At 38.7% G+C, this 19883-nt stretch overlaps 2 protein-coding genes across 2 annotated transcripts in view; one reads left to right on the forward strand and one right to left on the reverse strand.

Moving 5' to 3' along the window:
• The window catches only part of LOC134655832 (molybdopterin synthase sulfur carrier subunit), a 226791-nt gene that overhangs the window by 109360 nt on the left and 97548 nt on the right, over positions 1–19883 (forward strand). The window lies entirely within an intron of this gene.
• Positions 1–19883, reverse strand: part of LOC134655853 (cyclin-dependent kinase-like 1) — a 42869-nt gene that overhangs the window by 19715 nt on the left and 3271 nt on the right. Inside the window, exons 2-3 of the mRNA XM_063511343.1 lie at positions 18977–19166; positions 6611–6730 (exon numbers count right to left, since the gene is read on the reverse strand). Of these exons, the coding sequence (XP_063367413.1) occupies positions 6611–6730; positions 18977–19166 (310 nt within the window). The remainder of the gene's footprint in view (positions 1–6610; positions 6731–18976; positions 19167–19883) is intronic.

Genomic DNA, 19883 nt, shown 5'->3' on the forward strand with positions numbered 1-19883 from the left:
TTGACTAAGGTGTAGAGTCTGTGAAGGTAGGACCTGTAGAGTTAGAAGCTTGGCTCTCAAGATATCTGATAACTTTTTGTCAGTGCGAGTCTTATGGTTTCGTCTTGGCAACATTTTACATGAAAATGTTTTTTATTATTATTATTTAACATTTTAAATCAGACAACAAGGCCCATATTACAAATACCTTACAGACTAACATATATATGCATTTTATATAAACTTAAAAAACTAAACACTATTTAGGCGACAAAACGGCGTGGCTCCGTTGAATCGTCTGGTCTTGTGTCGGATTCGACAGTTTGCCCCGGAACCTCCGAAACACGACACCCTTCGGCCAGAAGTCGGCGCACTCGATGGTCCCCTGCAGCGGTCGCGGCACGCGCACCACAAACGAGTTGAAGTGCACGTAGTGGCGCGATCGAAGCTGGAACACCCTCAGCGTATAGCCGGTCTTCTGGTGTACATACTCCACCACTTCAGCAGCCGTGGCGGTGTAATGCAGGCGCGACACATACAGCGCCTTACTTGTTTTTGGTGGGATATTTTATCTCATTAAATTATAGCGTCACTTTCCTAATAAGTACAAATTCATTAAGTACAAATTAATTCAGCGAGTGTGTCCGCACATTTACTGCAAAGATTAACTATGTCAGTCACCTGAGACTGCACCAGCGACGCTCTCAGCGTTAGAAAGCAGTCGCTGTGGCCGAAAACGGCTAGGAGATGATGATTTAACTCACGTATTATTAACGCGCCAGTACACGTCGCACCTTTAAAGTATAGCAAGTCGTAGTAAAGGCGAATCGTTGCTCCGAGACGAAGATCCTCGAAAATTGGATCGATGTAAGCCGTTGATAATAATTTTACATAATGTCTATGAAATTAACATAAATATGAAAAAAATATGTTTTATATTATTTCATAGATACAATAAGACCATGTTTGTTTCATAAACCATTACAAAGGAAGTTTGCTCAACACCTGAAGGTCAAGATCTGTTGCCACATCGGACGTGCTTCCTTTCCTGTCTGTACTAACAATGCGATTAATGTCTCTGGTCATGGACAATATGTATCTAGTCTCCCGTCTCCCTGCCACAGATTATATAATACCTAGTTACCCCTGCTCTTATGATCTGAACGAAGCTTTTAATTCAAGACGTTAAAGTTAAAGTGCTTTTACACTTGTACAGATATCTTTGAGCAACTTGGCCGCAGTGTGTGTAGACAAGCATGTGTAATGTTATGTATTATGTAAAGTTTAGTATTCCGATCGGCTATAGATAAGGGCCGAGGTCTTCATCTCGTTATGACGCAGATTTCGATGCGAGCCCGGGTCGAGGTCTGAAGGTTCTAGATTTAGCAAAATGCCTTAGAGCACGCGATCGTGCGTCTGTTATGTAACGCCTCATTTACTCGTAACTGTAATCGTGGTAAAGGTCGGGTAAGTAATTGACGTGAGAATAAACGTAAAACTAAACGTGCCTAATCTAACTGATATAAGGTCAAATACCTATCTGGGAGACCGAGATATTATGCTCGGAAAACAAATAAAAACTCAGCGCGTTTTCCCATAGATAAGACCTAGCTAATTCGATTTTTCGCCCCCGAAAACCCCCGTATAGCAAATTTCATCGAAATCGTTAGAGCCGTTCCGAGATCCCTGAAATAACCTACTTACCTATATAAATAAATATACAAGAATTGCTCGTTTAAAGGTATAAGATAAGATAAGATGTAGCGAATACCGGCATATAAAATTGTTACTTGGTATAACGGTCATATTATAGGGCAAGAACTCTCAAATTTGTAATGCCGGGGCCACACTAACGGAAAACGCCGTTGATAATCACGATAATCCCAGTGTGGACCTATGAAAAGTGTCAATTATCGCAATAATCAATGGAGTTTCCCATTAGTGTGGCCCCGGCACAGCATACGTACATCGCTGAGACAGTCAGAAAGGAACATCTTCCCTCCTTTCCCACATGTTTCCCACACAGTGTGCCGTTTGGAGGGGCGTCCTGGGATCGTGAACATTTTACCACGACGCATCCCCACTCTTTAGTAAAGCTTCCTCTTGTTTTCATCTACAAACCAGAGCCCGTACCATGACTCATTGAAAGTGTCAAAACTGACACAAACTCAGTGCCAAACTGGTGGTAGTGGTACAGTTACCTCTGACAGTAACTTGCAATAGCTACGTAACAAAAAAAAATCGATTCTATCCAAAAATAGAATTCTGATCTGATTAACGACAAGAAATTCCAACGACTACCTCTGCAGACGGTGACAACTTATATACCTACTTATACCCAATTTAAAAGGACTTAACTATGCTTAGAACGTTCGTAACATAGGCTCTTCTAAAACAGCGTATATGAAACCATAATGTATTTATAAAACGGCCTGTGTTCTCAGGATCAGAGTATACTTACGTCGTTTTAAAAGTGACAAGTTATTTGGTAGCGAAAAAACTTTAATGTCTCACGGGTCAGGGCCATAGTCTCTTGACCGCCCTTCAGAGCACGCGAAAGAGTTAGACAAACATTGGAAATATAAATAAGTCACGGTACTGTAATGACGGGGAAAAATAGTACCTACTTAGTAGTAGGAAAATTTTTCGAAATTACCTTCGTTTGAAACAAACCGCGGAACCGTTTTGTTGACAAATTTTCGTCGCAGTATATTGCAATAGCGATCTGTCGCATTCGTTCATTCCACGTTTGGAATTTGTTAAAAGTCACACTCAACACAAAGTGACAAACTAAAAAAATACGGTCCCACTCGTTGTCGTTGCCACACGAGATCTCGGCGAAAGTGGGTGAAAAATCACTAAAATCTGAGACGGACCGATACGACCCTCAAACCTTCAAGAAAAGAACATATTCCTATCTTAAAGCCGGCCACGCACTTGTAATCCTTTTGGTGTTGCAGGGGTCCATCTTGCAAAGTCTGTAGAAGCCTAGAGAGAGCCCACAGCTTTTTTTGAGCGTTAGCGTTTAGTCAGTGCTATGGAAAATGGCGTCGCTGCGCCAACGTTACGTCGAGCAGCAGCCAAAGAGTTGACCAATGACCAGAGGCTCGGGAGACGTTTAGGGCTCATTTACACGGTGCGAGAACTCGCATGCGAGTTTCATTACATCGCGTTATTTGATCGGTCGGCTGAATTGTTGCAACCTCAATGGTCCGCAAAGTAACTAAAATCGCATGCGAGTTCGCGCGCCGTCTAAAGGTGTCCACTGATTACCAGTCCGCCGGCCGATATCGGCCTATCGGCCTGTCAGTTGTTCGGAGCTGTTAACTTTTAGTTCTAACTGACAGGTCGATATCGTCCGGGAGACTGTTAATCAGTGGGCCCCTTAAATGAGCCCTAAAGTGTGGGTTCTCTCTAAAATCGCATGGCATTCGTTGCAAGTTGCAAGGTCTGTAGAAGCCTTTAGACAAGTGTTTTGTTGTCATTGCGAGTAGTCCAATAGTATTGATGCAATGCACCGGCAAGGTTCTGTTTGCTGTAGCTATCGAGCCTTCACACTGTGTTAAGAAATAATTGGAAACGATTAGAACATTTTGAACCATGTATGTACTAACAGCTGTGTGCAATATTATAGCAAACTTCTTCTTCTTATTGTGTGAAGGGATCATAACTAAATAATATTTAGCCAATATCTTGCCACCTCTAACCCCCTGGGGGTAGCTCTTATGAGGTCTTCTGTAGTGCACGTAATTGGACACAGGGAACACTGCATCATATGTCGCGTTGTTTGTTGGTCGCCACATTCGCATAGTACATCACTTTGCCCCGGGATGATTCCCCATTTCAGGAGGTTATCTTTGGATCGGCCAACTCCCGATCTTAATCTATTTAGAGATTTCCAGGTTATCCATTTTTCTCTTGCGCCAGATGGTAAGTGCTCGTTAGGTGTAATGATTAGCGAGTCTTCATTGAGCTGCGATTTCCATGCTACAAGACGGGCCTCTTGTGCCGTTTGGTACTCGAGGGCTGGATTGGTGACGAAACTTCTGCGTGACTTTAGCCTGCCGGTTATAGGAGTATGCGAGTGTAGTGGGTGGCGGGAATCACGCAGTTGTTTTGCGCGTTCTACAGCGGTTGCCACGTCTCTACGTATGTGAGGAGGAGCGATTCCGCTCATTTGGTAGAGATGATCGCGTTTGGTGGGTTTAAGACACCCAGTGATCAGTCGACAGGTTTCGTTGCAAACTAATGTTTAGCAGACACGACGGCGAGCGATACTAGAAAATTAGAAAATTTTAATATAAAAGTAAAAATGGAAAAGGTCACCGCATCGGGTAAGACTCGAACTTGCGACCTTTCGGAACACAGGTCCGGTCGCTCTAAACCATCTAAGAGTGTTGTGAATAACGCTCATTTCGAGGCTTAAAGACTCGAACCCTTAAAGGCTTCGTCACACAGGCGCGTTTTCCGGGCGCGGCGTGAGCGGGGCGCGCCGCTTTTGTACATACAAAACGCTCACGCCCCACTCACGTCGCGCCCGGAAAACGCACCTGTGTGCGCAAAGATTTCTTACATCCATACGCGTAAAATAAATAAATACAATTCTCAAATATATTTAAGTCTTCAAGACTTACGAGTCTTGAGGGCTCGAGTCTTTAAGCCTAAAAATAAGCGTTATTCACAACACTGCATCTAAGGCATCTTATGGTACTAATGGTAATGACAAACAACGTGTTTTCACAAAAACCTCGGGTCTATGAGACCTATACTCACATAAAATTACATTCAAAATCGAAAGTGACTCTTCATCTTATAACTTTCGATTTCTAAAAGCTAAATGTAAAATTCTTAAAACTCGCTAAAGATCTATTTGTGGATTCAATGACACATCCAGTCTGACTCCTCTCTCTTATCAGAGACCATTAATTAATGAAAACTGCCAACCTCCATACAAATTTGAGTTAATTTAATTTGCGACTTCAGTGTGGCTACCAGTTTGGCACTGACATAAAAGCTGTCGAGAACGTAACTAATTATTACTTTCTATGCATCTATCTCGCCCGTACTCGCATATTAGTACGAACGAGTGAGTATAGAAAGTAAGTTACGTAGACGTTACCGTACTTATATGCCAGTTTTGACACTGTCAGTGACTTATGGTCCGGGTATAGCTCGTAATTAAGTATTTAAAAATTTTACTTGCTCATTGAATTCTTTTATAGTTGAAATACCGTAATAAATGACTGGTTACTCACCAGAAAAAAATGAATAAAATGGTTCCACTCGACTAAATCACTGACTAATCTACTCGAATACATTTCTGGTGTTCAGACACGTTTATAGTACCTAACTAAAATACTCGCTACTCGACTAAATTACTAACGGAGTCCGAACAAGCGGCGCGGCGCCTTTACGTTATTGAAAATGTTCTAGAACCAGTTTTGTACCATCAGCATAATAAAATTTTACGGGATCTTTTGTCACTATCCTCAACAGAAAATGACAAACGGGTGTTTAAATCATCAAAAGATTCGCCAAATCAATCGCAATGTAACTTTCCATACCTATTAACATTATCAGTCTTTATGTTCTCTCGTCTCTCGTATACTCGATATTCTGTATTTGCGGAAGCCCATTCCGGTTTGAAGCGAGTCGTAAAAATATACAACAGTTAACTGTTACCGGGTCACTCACGTGTGACCTTACAACGGGTTTATGTGAGCAATGTGCGGTTAATGTGGTTAGTGCACAATGTTGTATACAAAGGAAGAAAATACATTTATTTAACGCCACTAACACATTTATTTTCGTTTAATGTAGTATTAAACGAAAATAATAGAAAAATAAATTGCAATTTTTTTTTGAGGGAAGATAATAACCACCCATATGTAATTTCACTAAAAGTCATTGCAACGACAGCTTGACCCTGCCTGACCCTTGCATGTTTGTAACGAATTCATTAAATGCATTTGCATGTTAAACTATACCATCAATATTAAAGGTACCTTGTATTCAGACAAGTGCTGCAGAAATTGTGGAAAAAGTAAATTACCGTCTTTACATTGAAATGCTGGTGAGTTTATTCGATCCCAAGGTAACGGAGACGCTTCGCACTCTCTCGGTCAGTGAGAGATCGGGTAGGCAAATCGGGGTAAACAAAATGTCATAAAAATAGAGTTTTAAGGCCTGTCCAGACGAGGACAATTTTTCCCCAATCTGATGAAATTGTCCGATCAAATCAGGCCGTGCGGATGCAAACGTAAATTTGGCTCACTGATTTCGATCGCCGATTATGACCAATATTTTACCGATAAAATGGAGGTGCGGACGCAAGACCAATTTGTGACTCCAGTATTCGCGTTTGGGAACGCTCAAATATCACCATAAACTAAAATTGGTGCTTAAATTGGAGATTGACGCCAATTTATTTTCTGTTCAAATCGGTTGATTTGATCATCCCGTCTGGACACTACTTTAATAAGGTACTTATAGCTGGTCAACCAAATCTTGTCAGTAAAAAAAGGCGCGAAATTCAAATTTTCTATGGTACGATATCCCTTCGCGCCTACATTTTTCAAATTTGCCGCCTTTTTCTACTGACAAGATCTGGTTGACCAAGTATAGTACTTACAGCTGGGTGTTTTTCTAGCTCGTTCAGAACGGTATGATCGCAGTACTCGAAGACGAGGTGCAGTTTACGCTTACGGCGGAACACTTCGATCAGGTTCACAAGGTTTGGGTGCTTCAGGTTCTGGAACAACAAATTTATGGTTATCTGTGAATTTTAATTTGTTCTTTTTAGAAAGCATACCGTAAAAGTAATAAACTTTTCCCTTTACCATAAATTTTCCCAACGCGTCACAGTCAGTTAAAGCGAAATAACTTAAAAGTAGTTACAGATAGAAAGTGTATCTGTAAAGTTTTATAGGTACTTCTAGCGGTAGCTAGGGGAATCCCAGCAAGGTAGACCGATGATCTGTTAAAGATCGCGGGGTTGGAGGACAAGGAAAAAAATATTATAATAATATATTATGAGGCAAACGAGCAGACGAATCGCCTGATGGTAAGAAATTACCATCCCCATGGACACACAACACTAGAGAAGTTGCAAGTGCATTGTCGGCCTGGGAGTAGGGCTCTTTTTTGCAATTTGAATCTTTTTTGCGGTCGTATCGGTCCTGAAATACCACAGGCAACAGTTATATAACTTCAGTTTACCTTTTCAGGTTAGGTATCGCCCCGATTCCGTTAGTTTCAAAATACACCAGTCGAACTAGGTAAGTATAAATACCAAGCGATACTGACCTAAAATGTAGATAAGATACCTACCTATCTCCCTAATCAATTTAAATAGAAGTGCATTCAATAATTAGCATACGAAACTAATGTAAGTAAATTACGGAACTCATACAAATTCAACGCGCAGGAAACGTCGGGTCAGAATAATCACATAATGCCTGTTATGCGATTCATGAATGTATACGAATCGTAGTATACATGGTGTAACATGGTGTAATAGAGCGCCTTTCAGTCGAGTACTGTGTTAAGGCCACGAAGCTTGCTGAGTGGCCTAATGAAGGTACGAGATTGAAAAGCTTGATTATATACAATACTTTTTCTACGAGTCATCTAAAACAATATTTTTTCTACTATAAAACCTAAATAATGAAAGAAAATTTGGTAAGTATCTCAATTCTCAGTACTACAAAAGACATAAATCAACGCTTGCATAAGCATAATTGGAAATTAAACGAACTTACCTGTAAGTGAAGTTCATTTCAATTATATTAGCTGCACAAACTTCGAAATGATATATAACTATGTAGTACGCGCTTATCATTTTAGCCTATTCCATGAATGTTACAGAGAGGCAAAGCCAAAATTAAAAATATGTATCTGATTTATGAACGTAACTCCTACGTTGAACGGTTCCCGCGCTGTCAACTGTCAATGTCATTTAGTTTAGAGTAACAAGCCAAGACATAACACTTTCACTGCCAGTAGCCCGCTAGGGTTCTCTATTCTTAGGTACTTATCGCTACAAAGCGGAAAAAACATATAGTATCCGCTATGCTTGTAGCTCACGCTGGCAGTGAATATGCCAATAGATGGAACAACTTGGCCCCCAATTCAGCAAAGCCAATATTACCATAACTTTGACAGGGATTATAGGTACACGAATCCCTGGTTGTCTCAGGACAACGTGGGTACTGGGTGGGATGGGTTATCATTTCGAAGTTTGTGCAGCTAATATAATTGAAATGAACTTCACTTACAGGTAAGTTCGTTTAATTTCCAATTATTATTACGCTGCACAAACTTCTTCAATGATATATAACTATGTAGATGTTTAGAGATAAGTATTCAAAGTTTGTTTTGGCTTTGTATTATAACAATGAAATCGTTGATTAACAATGATTTATTATTTCATTTTAAATTGGGTACCTTTTTAGTTATCTGTAACTATTTCCAAAATATAGGTAGGTATGTATATTTAGTTTACAACATTATTTAGAGATCTAGTGATATCATTTCATCAAACTGTCTATCGTATAGTATATAGATAGTTGAAACAAAAATAATTTGATCCTTATTTAGTAATAGGTAAGTATTTTCATTTATACCACCAAATACCACATAAAAACTTAATTATTATAGGAATATCAAAGAAATCAAAGGATAGCATGAGATGCAATTATTGGCGAATACAACAACTAAGTATAAGCAACTCTTGGCAGTGTGTTGCTGGTTACACCTTTAAGTAACACTTATTTTCTCATTTATCATAGTAAGGATTTACCAAAATTATTGGATGGAACCATGATTATGAAATTGAGAAATATCATTAAGTACAAGAATCACTCCACCTTGATGTTTTTCTTCCACTAATATTAACTCCTAAACGATTTACGGTTGACACCAACACATAACAGGTTAAATAGGTGGTGAAAATAAAAATAAATCTTTTAAGAATTGACTTAATCCCTCTACAAATCATTTGGGAAGTGATTTTTTCATGATTTTGAGGGCAATAAATAATCACTAACAAGTTAATAACTACCATCACGAATATTATTGTTCATTATTTATATATAGGTAATCAATGTTTTACACCTCATTCAATTTAAAATTAGTGTTTTCCCTGAAAAAAAATAATGCTATGGATAGCATGGGTTGCTGAAATTTATCAATCAGAATAACAGTAAAGTTTGATGTTTTATCAAGGACAGGGTTTTGCACGTTGTGTACAATCACAACAGCTAATAAAAGTGATAAAGTAATTTCTTACTTTTTCTTAATACTGTAATGAATAATTTTCATTAGTTGGTGACATTGTTAATCAATAATTTAAGACCGATTAAGGGTACTAGGTCACACTTTAAGGTTGAGTTTTGTGTAATCGAAAAAACGTTCTTCATAAAGTGTTCAATTCTATCATTTGAGGAGAGCCTATTCTCCAATAAAAGCACAAGAGCAGATTTACAATTATTTACACATCTATACCTAGCTCCCTCATTACATAAGTAATGCTATTAAAACGGCAAGCACTTCTGAAACAGATGCCATAAAATAATTAATGTAATTATTTTTACATAACATACACCAGTATTTCAAGTGTGTGTGTGTGTGTGTGCTTGACGGTGTAGGGCGCAAGGGATTACACTGTACCATACTGTACTGTACTCCTTTCTCCTCTTCCTCTTCTCCTTCAGTGATGGCTGATGGCACTTCCTGGATAACACTAGGGTAACCAGGATAAAACGCTGTTGAAACTTGAAACCAGTTAATAAAATATGCTTTTATATATGAGAGCTGGGGCGCAAATCTATACAATTATATGTAAGTACATAGGTATGCATATAAATATTTCGTAAACTGAGTAGTTACAATGACCGTGCCTTGATGCCTTCTACTTTTCCTAAATTTTAATACCTTAGATTTCGTTTCAGTTGGAAGGAAAACATAGATAAAATATTTTTTGCAAAAGCATCTAAGTACTTATGTAGAAAAAACATCTGGGTTACTTCACCAGGATATTTGTATAATATCCAATAACTCGGTAGGTATATGGATTTCCAAAATGTTGTAAGAAATTTCAAATTTAATTTTCGTTAAATCTGAAATCTTACATTATTTTCTCTCAATCAGCTTATGACACTTGAAGCACATATAGCATTTAAGTAGAATATTGTAATGTCTCTTTTCACACCACTGCTAATGTTCCTAGACATAAAAATACTGTATTTCATTTCACCGGTTTATAAATAATTGCGATAGCTGTGTTGTCTTCTCTCAGATGTATCTCAGTGTGGTAAACCGGAAAAGAGGGTCTTTAAACATAAACAAGACCACCATAACCTGAACAAAATTAATGTACCTAATGCATTCTATTAGGCTCATTTAATAATTTCCACACGGGTGTAAGTGTTACTGTAAGTAATTAAATATCTGCAAAAAATATATATTTATAACCCTTTATTTTAATTAGCCATCAATATACGAAATTCAGTATAGGTACTTTTATCTATTCAGCTCTTTAAATACACACATAACCATATTCATTGGCCAAACTTGTAGCTATAGGTACAACAACCCATTTATATGAGCAAAGTTCATTAAAACTAATAACAATGCGACCAATATATAAAGGACTTTATCTGTTGTTTAAGTTTGTATTTGTCCTTATCGGCTAAAGAAATAATTCTAGTATTACCCAGCTTTCTGAGGTAAGTACTAAGGAGCTAGTTTCATTTGATTATAGCTGCATATAGGTAATGGTATCAAGACTAATTAAGTGTATTTTGTATATGTATGCACCTACATAGTATAAAAAACATTTATAATAATGAGCTTCAACAATAGATATATAATCTAAACAATTGCTCATTATGTGACCTCTAGATCTTAGACACTTCATGAAAGGTCTGACACATATCGACACCTAGTCTAATAGTCTAATAATTGGACTTATGTTGTCATTACTTCATTAGTTTCATAACAGTTCCAATTCCCTGTTGACAACCTGTCAGATCCCACGGCTCAGATTTGAGCCAGAACGCTTATGGGTGACGTCACACCTGGGAGTTGACGGGTTAAACTGCTTAGTTGCAATAAATTGACTTCTTAAATATATAGGTATCTGTATTTATTTCTCTTAGGATTTGGTAGAGAAAATATTAAAGTCAATATTAAACTGTATAAAGTGTACATTATTTTATAAGAACATCATAGGCATATACACACAGTATATATCACAGTCACATAGTTTTCTAGTATTTGACTATCAATTTCACAGAATTGATCATATTTCGGAATTGTAACCTTCGGTATTGGCACTGACAAAAATTTAATTTTGTATGACAAAATCCTTGTAAATATTGAATATGATGTCACTGCAATTAAAGAAGTGTATTTAAATAAACCACAGCTTTTGAGAATTGTTCTAAATGAACACAGGCTGTTGTAATGTCACTTGAGTGCGACCACATTGTGACTGCAGAGAGGAAAGTGTTGCTCCGCTTCTTTATCGCTGCTTTTGACCAGGGTTTTTGTATGTTGTAATGTTAAATGAATACTTTATTATATGAAACAAATACAAGTAACAGCAAAACATACATTGGAAAATATGATTGATAATTGAGCCCTTGAAGTTGAAGTACCGGGCCGTAAGCCATTCGTTTTTCTGCTAGATTTTCTTATAATATCACTTGTCGACAGCATGTTTAAAAATAAAATAAAAAATCTCTAATGCCATTTATTGTGCTTTAGTATTTAAAGGACCACTGCCTTAGCGAAGATTCTCAGTGATGATAATCACACAAAAGACGGTCAGTCACTTAAAAGCGACACCAGCTTGTCATAGCCGGTTTCAGCACAAAATTGATTGAGAGCTAAATCATCACAGTTAGCAAACAAATACTTAGCCTTGTTCCTTACTGACAAGCATCTCACCAATAGAGCACCAATAAAATTTTTACAGCGCAGATTATTTTGCATAATCTTGTTTGGGTCATACTGGTTTTGTAATGTTCTTAATTGTACATCTGAAAACAAACAACGAGGTTGTCCTATTAGGATTTTTCCATATCCAAATTTCTGGTGCCTCCGTCCCATGATGTCAAGATTTACTCGCTTAATTCCTTGCTTGCTGAAATAAGAATAAATGTTTTAATTCACCTACTTGAAGTCATAGTACATACCAAGAGACGGCCTAATTTTGCATACCACATTGATTAACTCATGGGGTTAAGAGCCGTGTCTAGTCTACAAAACCCAGTTCTAGCAAGACTTGTGGCCTTCCACTGCCATTGGCAGGTAGGATATGAGCCATATCTCAGTGCTGTTAGTAAGGAATAAGTGACAACACCACAATGCCCCAAAGATACTGGCATTGAATGCACCTAGTATTAGTATGTGAAAGATTGCCAAGTCCAAATATCATCAGAGATACCTAGGTTAGTACTCCAAAAAGCTTAGTATAGCTATTTTGCAAACAGATGCACCTAGAATAGTGCTCCAGAATGCAGTGCACAGCTCAGTCACCATGTGCAGTTAGCAGACAGACACACCTATAATAGTGGCCCAGAATGCACAGTGCACAGCACAACCACCGTGTGCAGGTAGCAGACAGATGCACCTAGAATAGTGCTCCAGAATGCACAGTGCACAGCACAACCACCGTGTGCGGTTAGCAGACAGATGCACCTAGAATAGTGCTCCAGAATGCACAGTGCACAGCACAACCACCGTGTGCAGTTAGCAGACAGATGCACCTAGAATAGTGCTCCAGAATGCAGTGCACAGCTCAGTCACCATGTGTACATTCGGTCGCTGGCGAGCGAGGAGGGCACAGATTGCTTTTTATACGCCACGCGAAAATCGCTTTTTTCTCTACGCCGCTGGCGGAGATGGAGATGATGATGCTGCTAGATTCTTATTTTGATATGCAACATGTCCGGGTGGATAGTCATGCTATCCACGAAACGACGCCGCCTTTGACCTTGGTCGCGAAAGTAGCATTTTCTTCTTCAATCTTCTTGTATTTTCTTCCAATTTTGTAATTGGTCGGACTGTCGTACACTAATATTTTATTTTTTCACATATTTATTATATATTTACTATTATTTCCTATTAAAAAAGTTATATTTTATTAAGCCCTAATGGTCTAGGCTAACATGAATAAACACAATGACATTGACAGTTGACAGCGCGGGAACCGTTCAACGTAGGAGTTACGTTCATAAATCAGATACATATTTTTAATTTTGGCTTTGCCTCTCTGTAACATTCATGGAATAGGCTAAAATGATAAGCGCGTACTACATAGTTATATATCATTGAAGAAGTTTGTGCAGCGTAATAATAATAATATATGAATAGGTATTAGGTATTCATGGAATAGTCGCGCGTGGGTGTCTTTTCCACTGGACCACAGCGCCACGTGATTGGTCAAATTCATTTTACTTAGTTGACTAAACCATTTCGAAATGAATATTTGCGATGTAATCCATATATTTCAGCCACCCTGTACAAAGCATCAAACTAAAGATCAAATTATGGTTCACTATTCCGACTATTCAGAGGTGTGAAATTGAAATTATACCTATCTACATTATGAACTTTGTTGTGTAAGAAATAAGATTCAATATTAATACGCACATTTTCGCCCTGACCGCACAATGCACTCATTACCGCTTGCTACACATTGTAACACATTCGATTATAGTAATAATGAATGTAAAGTACTTAGCTACAAAAACGTACGCTCGTACTTGCATTTATAAGCAAGTGCATGCAGCACAGATATTATGCATTGTGTTGTTTAGTTACCTTTACGAAAATGTTAATTGGAATTCAATTGGAATCATTTATTTCAGGTTTTAGCCCATGAATGGTGCCCCTCATCATCTTCCTCGCGTTGTTACGGCATTTTGCTACGGCTTGTGGGGAGCCTAGGGGTCCGCTTGGCAACTAATCTCAAGAATTGGCGAAGGCACTAGCTTTTACGAAAGCTACTGCCATCTGCCGGCCTAGCCAAGCTGACAATCGCTATCGCTTCGACAACGAAACGGTTTGTGTCTAGTGGCGTTGTTACGGCATTTTGCTACGGCTTGTGGGGAGCCTAGGGGTCCGCTTGGCAACTAATCTCAAGAATTGGCGAAGGCACTAGCTTTTACGAAAGCTACTGCCATCTGCCGGCCTAGCCAAGCTGACAATCGCTATCGCTTCGACAACGAAACGGTTTGTGTCTAGTGTTGTGAATAACGCTCATTTCGAGGCTTAAAGACTCGTACCCTTAAGACTCTCGAGGCTTAACGCCTCAAAGGGGGCAAAGACGATTTCTTACATTACATCCATACGCGTTAAATAAATAAATATACAATTCTCAAATATAGTCGAGTCTTGAAGACTTACGAGTCTTGTGGGCTCGAGTCTTTTTTAAGCCTAAAAATAAGCGTTATCCACAACACAGTTTGTGTCTCTCTTCCATATTAGTGCGACAATGATAGTTGTGTTTCGATCGCTACGGAGCGTAAGCGATAGGCAGTACAGCACCTAAAGTAATTTTAATATATTAGTAGGTAAATAATTTTTATTTGCGTTCCTCTGAATTTGTCCATAACTGCATTTTTACAACCATTGTTTAAAAGCCCGTTACGCTCGCGACTCAAAAATCCTTCAAATTAAAAAAGGCAATTTTAACCTCCACGACCGTGACCCATGACACTGGGAAAACCGTTCACCCACAGAGAAAACCCGCGCGTATGTATGTGCTATGACATAATACTTAATAACAATAACAAGACATGTTTAGGAGTCACATATCTAGAATGACACTTACGCTTAAAGATAATTGAAGTGTACAGTCGCCATCAAATATATCGGAGCGGCTAAGGCGCTTACAAATATCTGAACACGCCTCTATTGTCAGGGCGTGTTCAGATATTGTGAACACCTTGGCCGCTCCGATATATCTGATGGCGACTGTACAAAAGGAAAGGGACCAACTAGAAACCATGTCCTTTCAAACAAATATTAGTTAGTTATTTGTTTTACAAGGGCGCAAAGTTGTTACAACGTGGTAAAGGGGCGATGGACGGTACCTTGAAATTATTTTAATAAGGTATTTACCTATAAGTACATAAATAATAGATCCCTGAATAGGTACTTTGTGACAAAACTTCTACTGGCTCTATTTTCTTTGTGTCAATTCAATGTTAGGTCAATACTTATGTTAGGTACGTAAATGTTCATGCCAAGTTTCATGTTAACTTCGATTATATGGGAGCGGCTTTTAGGCAGCGGGGCGGGTTTGAAACAAAGCAATAGAGCGTCTGGGTCGTAGGGGCTACTATACCTATTTCTTACAACATAATAATATTAAAATGAAAAATATGAAAATAATTAACAAGTCATTTAAAAAAAATTAAATGACTGAAGGACAAAAGGTTTACTGTCAAAATTTAAATATCTTTTGGGAACAAATGGACAAGTTTTATTGTTTGTCATATAGGTAATAATTGAAGGTCCCGTCGTATTGTTATTGTGTATTAATTAAAAACACGTGTTGGCACACGTTGGCACGTGACTGAAGATTTTTGTTGGTTATTGGGAGATTTGGGAGATTATGTACATAATTATTATTTATATTATGTGTTTGCATAGCGATTAACCGATGAACGTTCTACGAAATGAAAAGCAAATATCGTCGCTATACTTACTCAACCTCATATCTGCAACAATCATTTGATGGGAATGTCGCTTTTCTTTCATTCGGAATACGGGTGTTTTTGTCATCAGTGTTGCAGATACGAGGTTGAGTAAGTATAGCGGCGATATGAGTTTTGCAAATGTAAGAATTAGTTTAAGTTAGTTACGATCTTAGGATACAAGTGTTTGTTCCTTTAGGACACTTTAGGTAATATTTGTTTTCCAATAAACAAATAGGTACCTACGTTCTGCAAGTGGTAGGTAGATTCAGATTTATCCCTGTACTTGTAGTATACTCGTAGAGTCTGTGCGGAAAGAGTAGAGTCGTAGAATGTATGGGGCCCAAATACATTCCACGACTCTTCTCTTTCCAAACGAACTCTACTTAAGACGATATTACTTGCCAAATTTCATAGTTCTAGTTCTAGGTCAACGGAAAGAACCCTATAAATTTTGATTACCTTGAAAGTGTCGAAATATAGGTACGTTTTTTTGTGTCATAAACGGTCGTATATATTTTTTACGTTAACTTAGAAGTTTGATTTCTTAGATCGAGTACCTACTTATGTACCTATTTCAGCTTGATACCTCCACGCGTTCCAGAGACTTAGGGTCTTGACGACAAGACGGACAACAAAATGATCCTATATGGATCCCGTTTTTTTTTTCTTTTGAAGTACGAAACCGTAAAAACAGTTGTATCTTTACTCTTTTTTAAATCTGGATATACCTAGGTACAGAGTGCTTCCTGTAACAGGAGCAATAAATTAAACTGTAGGCGGCTGTACTCCTCAAACTGACCAAAATTACTTAAAAATAGTTCAGCAACTTTTTAAAATAACTCAGGTTTTGATTTTCATTACACTTTAAAGTTTATTCTAAGACGCAATGTATTGCAAATTTTGTTATGTTTAAAGCATGACAAGCAACGTCAAACACACTGATGTCAGCGTACATTGAAGGCAATATTTATTTTGTATGAAAAAGGGGAAGTCTAAAGGATTCATAATTTTTAAAAGTTGAATGTTGGTCAGTTTGAGGAGTACAGCCTACAGTTTAATTTATTGCTCCTGTTACAGGAAGCACCCGTATTATGAGTGTACCTACTGTAATAGGTATACACATGTGTACTTAGTTGTACACAAGCGGTTGATTATAAACTGTCTTGCTTTGTCTAATACGACACCGCCATTACACTCATTAACGAATACAATATTCATGTGCGTGTGAGTCAAGCCGATGCGATCGGTGACTAATGTCAAGTCAGAATGAATATTACGTATTGATTGGTCAGTGCTTCTCAAGGTTGAATAGGAAAATTCAAATTATTAAAGTAATAAAGTGATATCTAGAATCACATAAAATACAGGCAAAATTTGAGCTAAAAAAAAAATTTCTGCCCTCCGACCAAAAAGCGTCAACTTTCGGCCCTCTGCGCTAAACAAAGTCAGCACTTTCCGGCTCTAGAAAAATAGTACCTGAAGGTACCTATACACCTCGGCCAGCAGTTATCACATGTTATATTTGTAAGTGCATTGCATTCACAGTGTACAGTGCATTCTAAAAAATCCTGACCTAACGTCTACTTTTTTAAACTAAACAAATTTTAAGCTAAGTATACCTATTTCAAAACGGGCCAAAGCTTTCCTATTTATGACACAAAGACGTCTCGAGGTGGTTCCGAGACTCGTTTCACTGAACACGAGCTAACCTATAGGGGTTAAACTTGTAAATGTAAACCGAGGCATTATGAACAAAGGAAAACATAGGTAATACTAAAATATTTATTATTAAATATTGACGACGACGCTCAAACTCGCGTTCACGTGTTGTATTGTATGCTCAGAATTTGCTGTAGAATTTTAAAATGTAACAATGAGAAATAAGATTTGTAAACATTTTATGTGAGGGTTTTGTTGAAACATATACATAGTTAATTCTCAATTTTAATAAACCTACAAATTGAGATTAAAAATAAAAAAAAGTACCTATTATATTTAGGTATTAGAACTATTAGAAGTCAAAATCTTCCTTGCGTTGTCCCGGCATTTTGCCACGGCTCATGGGAGCCTGGGGTCCCAGCAGGCAATCCCAGGAATTGGCGTAGGCAGTAGGCACTAGTTTTTACGAAAGCGACTGCCATCTGAACTTCCAACTCTGCCTGGGGTCCCGGCAATCCCAGGAATTGGCGTAGGCAGTAGGCACTAGTTTTTACGAAAGCGACTGCCATCTGAACTTCCAACCCAGAGGGTAAACTAGGCCTTATTGGGACTAGTCCGGTTTCCCCGCGATATGTATTCCGTATTTCTTCATCGAAAAGCGACTGGTAAATATCAAATGGTATTTCATACATAAGTTCCAAAAAACTCATTGGTACGAGCCGGGGTTTGAACCCGCGACCTCCGGATTGCAAGTCGCACGCTCTTACCGCTAGGCCACCAACGCTTAAGGCTTCGTCACACAGGCGCGTTTTCCAGGCGCGGCGTGAGCGTTTTATATGTAAAAGCGGCGCGCCCCGCTCACGCCCCGCCCGGAAAACGCGCCTGTGTGACGAAGCCTTTACTTACTTACCTACCAAGTTTAGATTTTAATGTAATGCCGGTGTTGCCTTATCAATTAAACATTAAAACAAACTTTAAATTAAGTAGGTACTATTTCTTCCTTACCATAAGCATCCGTATCTCCCGAAGCGCGATCTTGCGTATAAGAGGATCATCCTCAAGTCATTCTCCACAAATTTCTTGACCGCGACCACCTCGCCTGTGTCTCTGTTGCGACATTTGTACACCAGGGTACGTTGCCAAGTTTAGCCAACGTTTTTCACCTTAAGCATCCGTATTTCCCGAAGTGCGATCTTGCGTATAAGAGGATCATCTTCATTCTCCACAAAATTCTTGACCGCGACCACCTCGCCTGTTTCTCTGTTGCGAGATTTGTACACCAGGGTACGTTGCCAAGTTTAGCCAACATTTCTCACCTTAAGCATCCGTATTTCCCGAAGTGCGATCTTGCGTATAAGAGGATCATCTTCATTCTCCACAAAATTCTTGACCGCGACCACCTCGCCTGTGTCTCTGTTGCGAGATTTGTACACCAGGGTACGTTGCCAAGTTTAGCCAACATTTCTCACCTTAAGCATCCGTATCTCCCGAAGCGCGATCTTGCGTATAAGAGGATCATCTTCATTCTCCACAAATTTCTTGACTGCGACCACCTCGCCTGTGTCTCTGCTGTTGCGAGATTTGTACACCAGGGTACGTTGCCAAGTTTAGCCAACATTTCTCACCTTAAGCATCCGTATCTCCCGAAGCGCGATCTTGCGTATAAGAGGATCATCTTCATTCTCCACAAATTTCTTGACTGCGACCACCTCGCCAGTGTCTCTGTTGCGACATTTGTACACTAGGCCGTACGAGCCCTCGCCAAGCTTGGCCAGCTTCTCGTATCGCTCCATCGCGCGGCTGCTGGCGCGCGATCTGAAAAGACGAAATAATATAGCGTGTATATTGTAATACTACATGTAGGCATATTAGCTAATAAACTATAGATATTAATATGTGAGTATGCTTTTCGCGCTTGACCATTGTTTTAGTTTTGAATAAACTATTTTAAATAACATCGACATACATATACATATCATTTGGCGCAGTCGGTAGGATCAATCATATTCCAATAGGGAATATTACGCTAAACTCTGCGTAGAGGGCGCCACTCCCACAATCAGTCACAACCTAAGGGTCTACCGTACAGATGTGCAAGTTGCGGAAAGTTTCCATAAAATTCTATAAATTCTCGTAAATTTCATGAAACTTTCACTAGGAAATATGGGAAATTTAAATTTAAAATTGGAAAGTTTCAATTCTCATACAAAAATGTAAGAAATTTTTCGAATTTTTCCTACGTTGATTTTCCGAAACATTTCGCAATTTTGGAAAGTTTCCTTAGGCACATCAGTAGTCTACCGCAAACGAGAGAGTCGAAATGTTGTTATCTAACTCTTGCATATTCGAGCGATAAAGAGGCTGTTTAAGGCACAGTATGTATAAGTTACTCTATGGTTTACGGAAGGCGCTAGTGCTGCAGTCTGGCGGCAAAACATTGCAGTAATACTCCCTATTAGATGCCCTTTGGGATGTGTTGGTCCTATAGTAGCCCAGTGGTGTCTACAGAAGGTTTCACGAGTTCACGCCACG

The sequence above is a fragment of the Cydia amplana genome, chromosome 17 (assembly GCF_948474715.1).
Source record: "Cydia amplana chromosome 17, ilCydAmpl1.1, whole genome shotgun sequence".
Classification (NCBI taxonomy): domain Eukaryota; kingdom Metazoa; phylum Arthropoda; class Insecta; order Lepidoptera; family Tortricidae; genus Cydia; species Cydia amplana.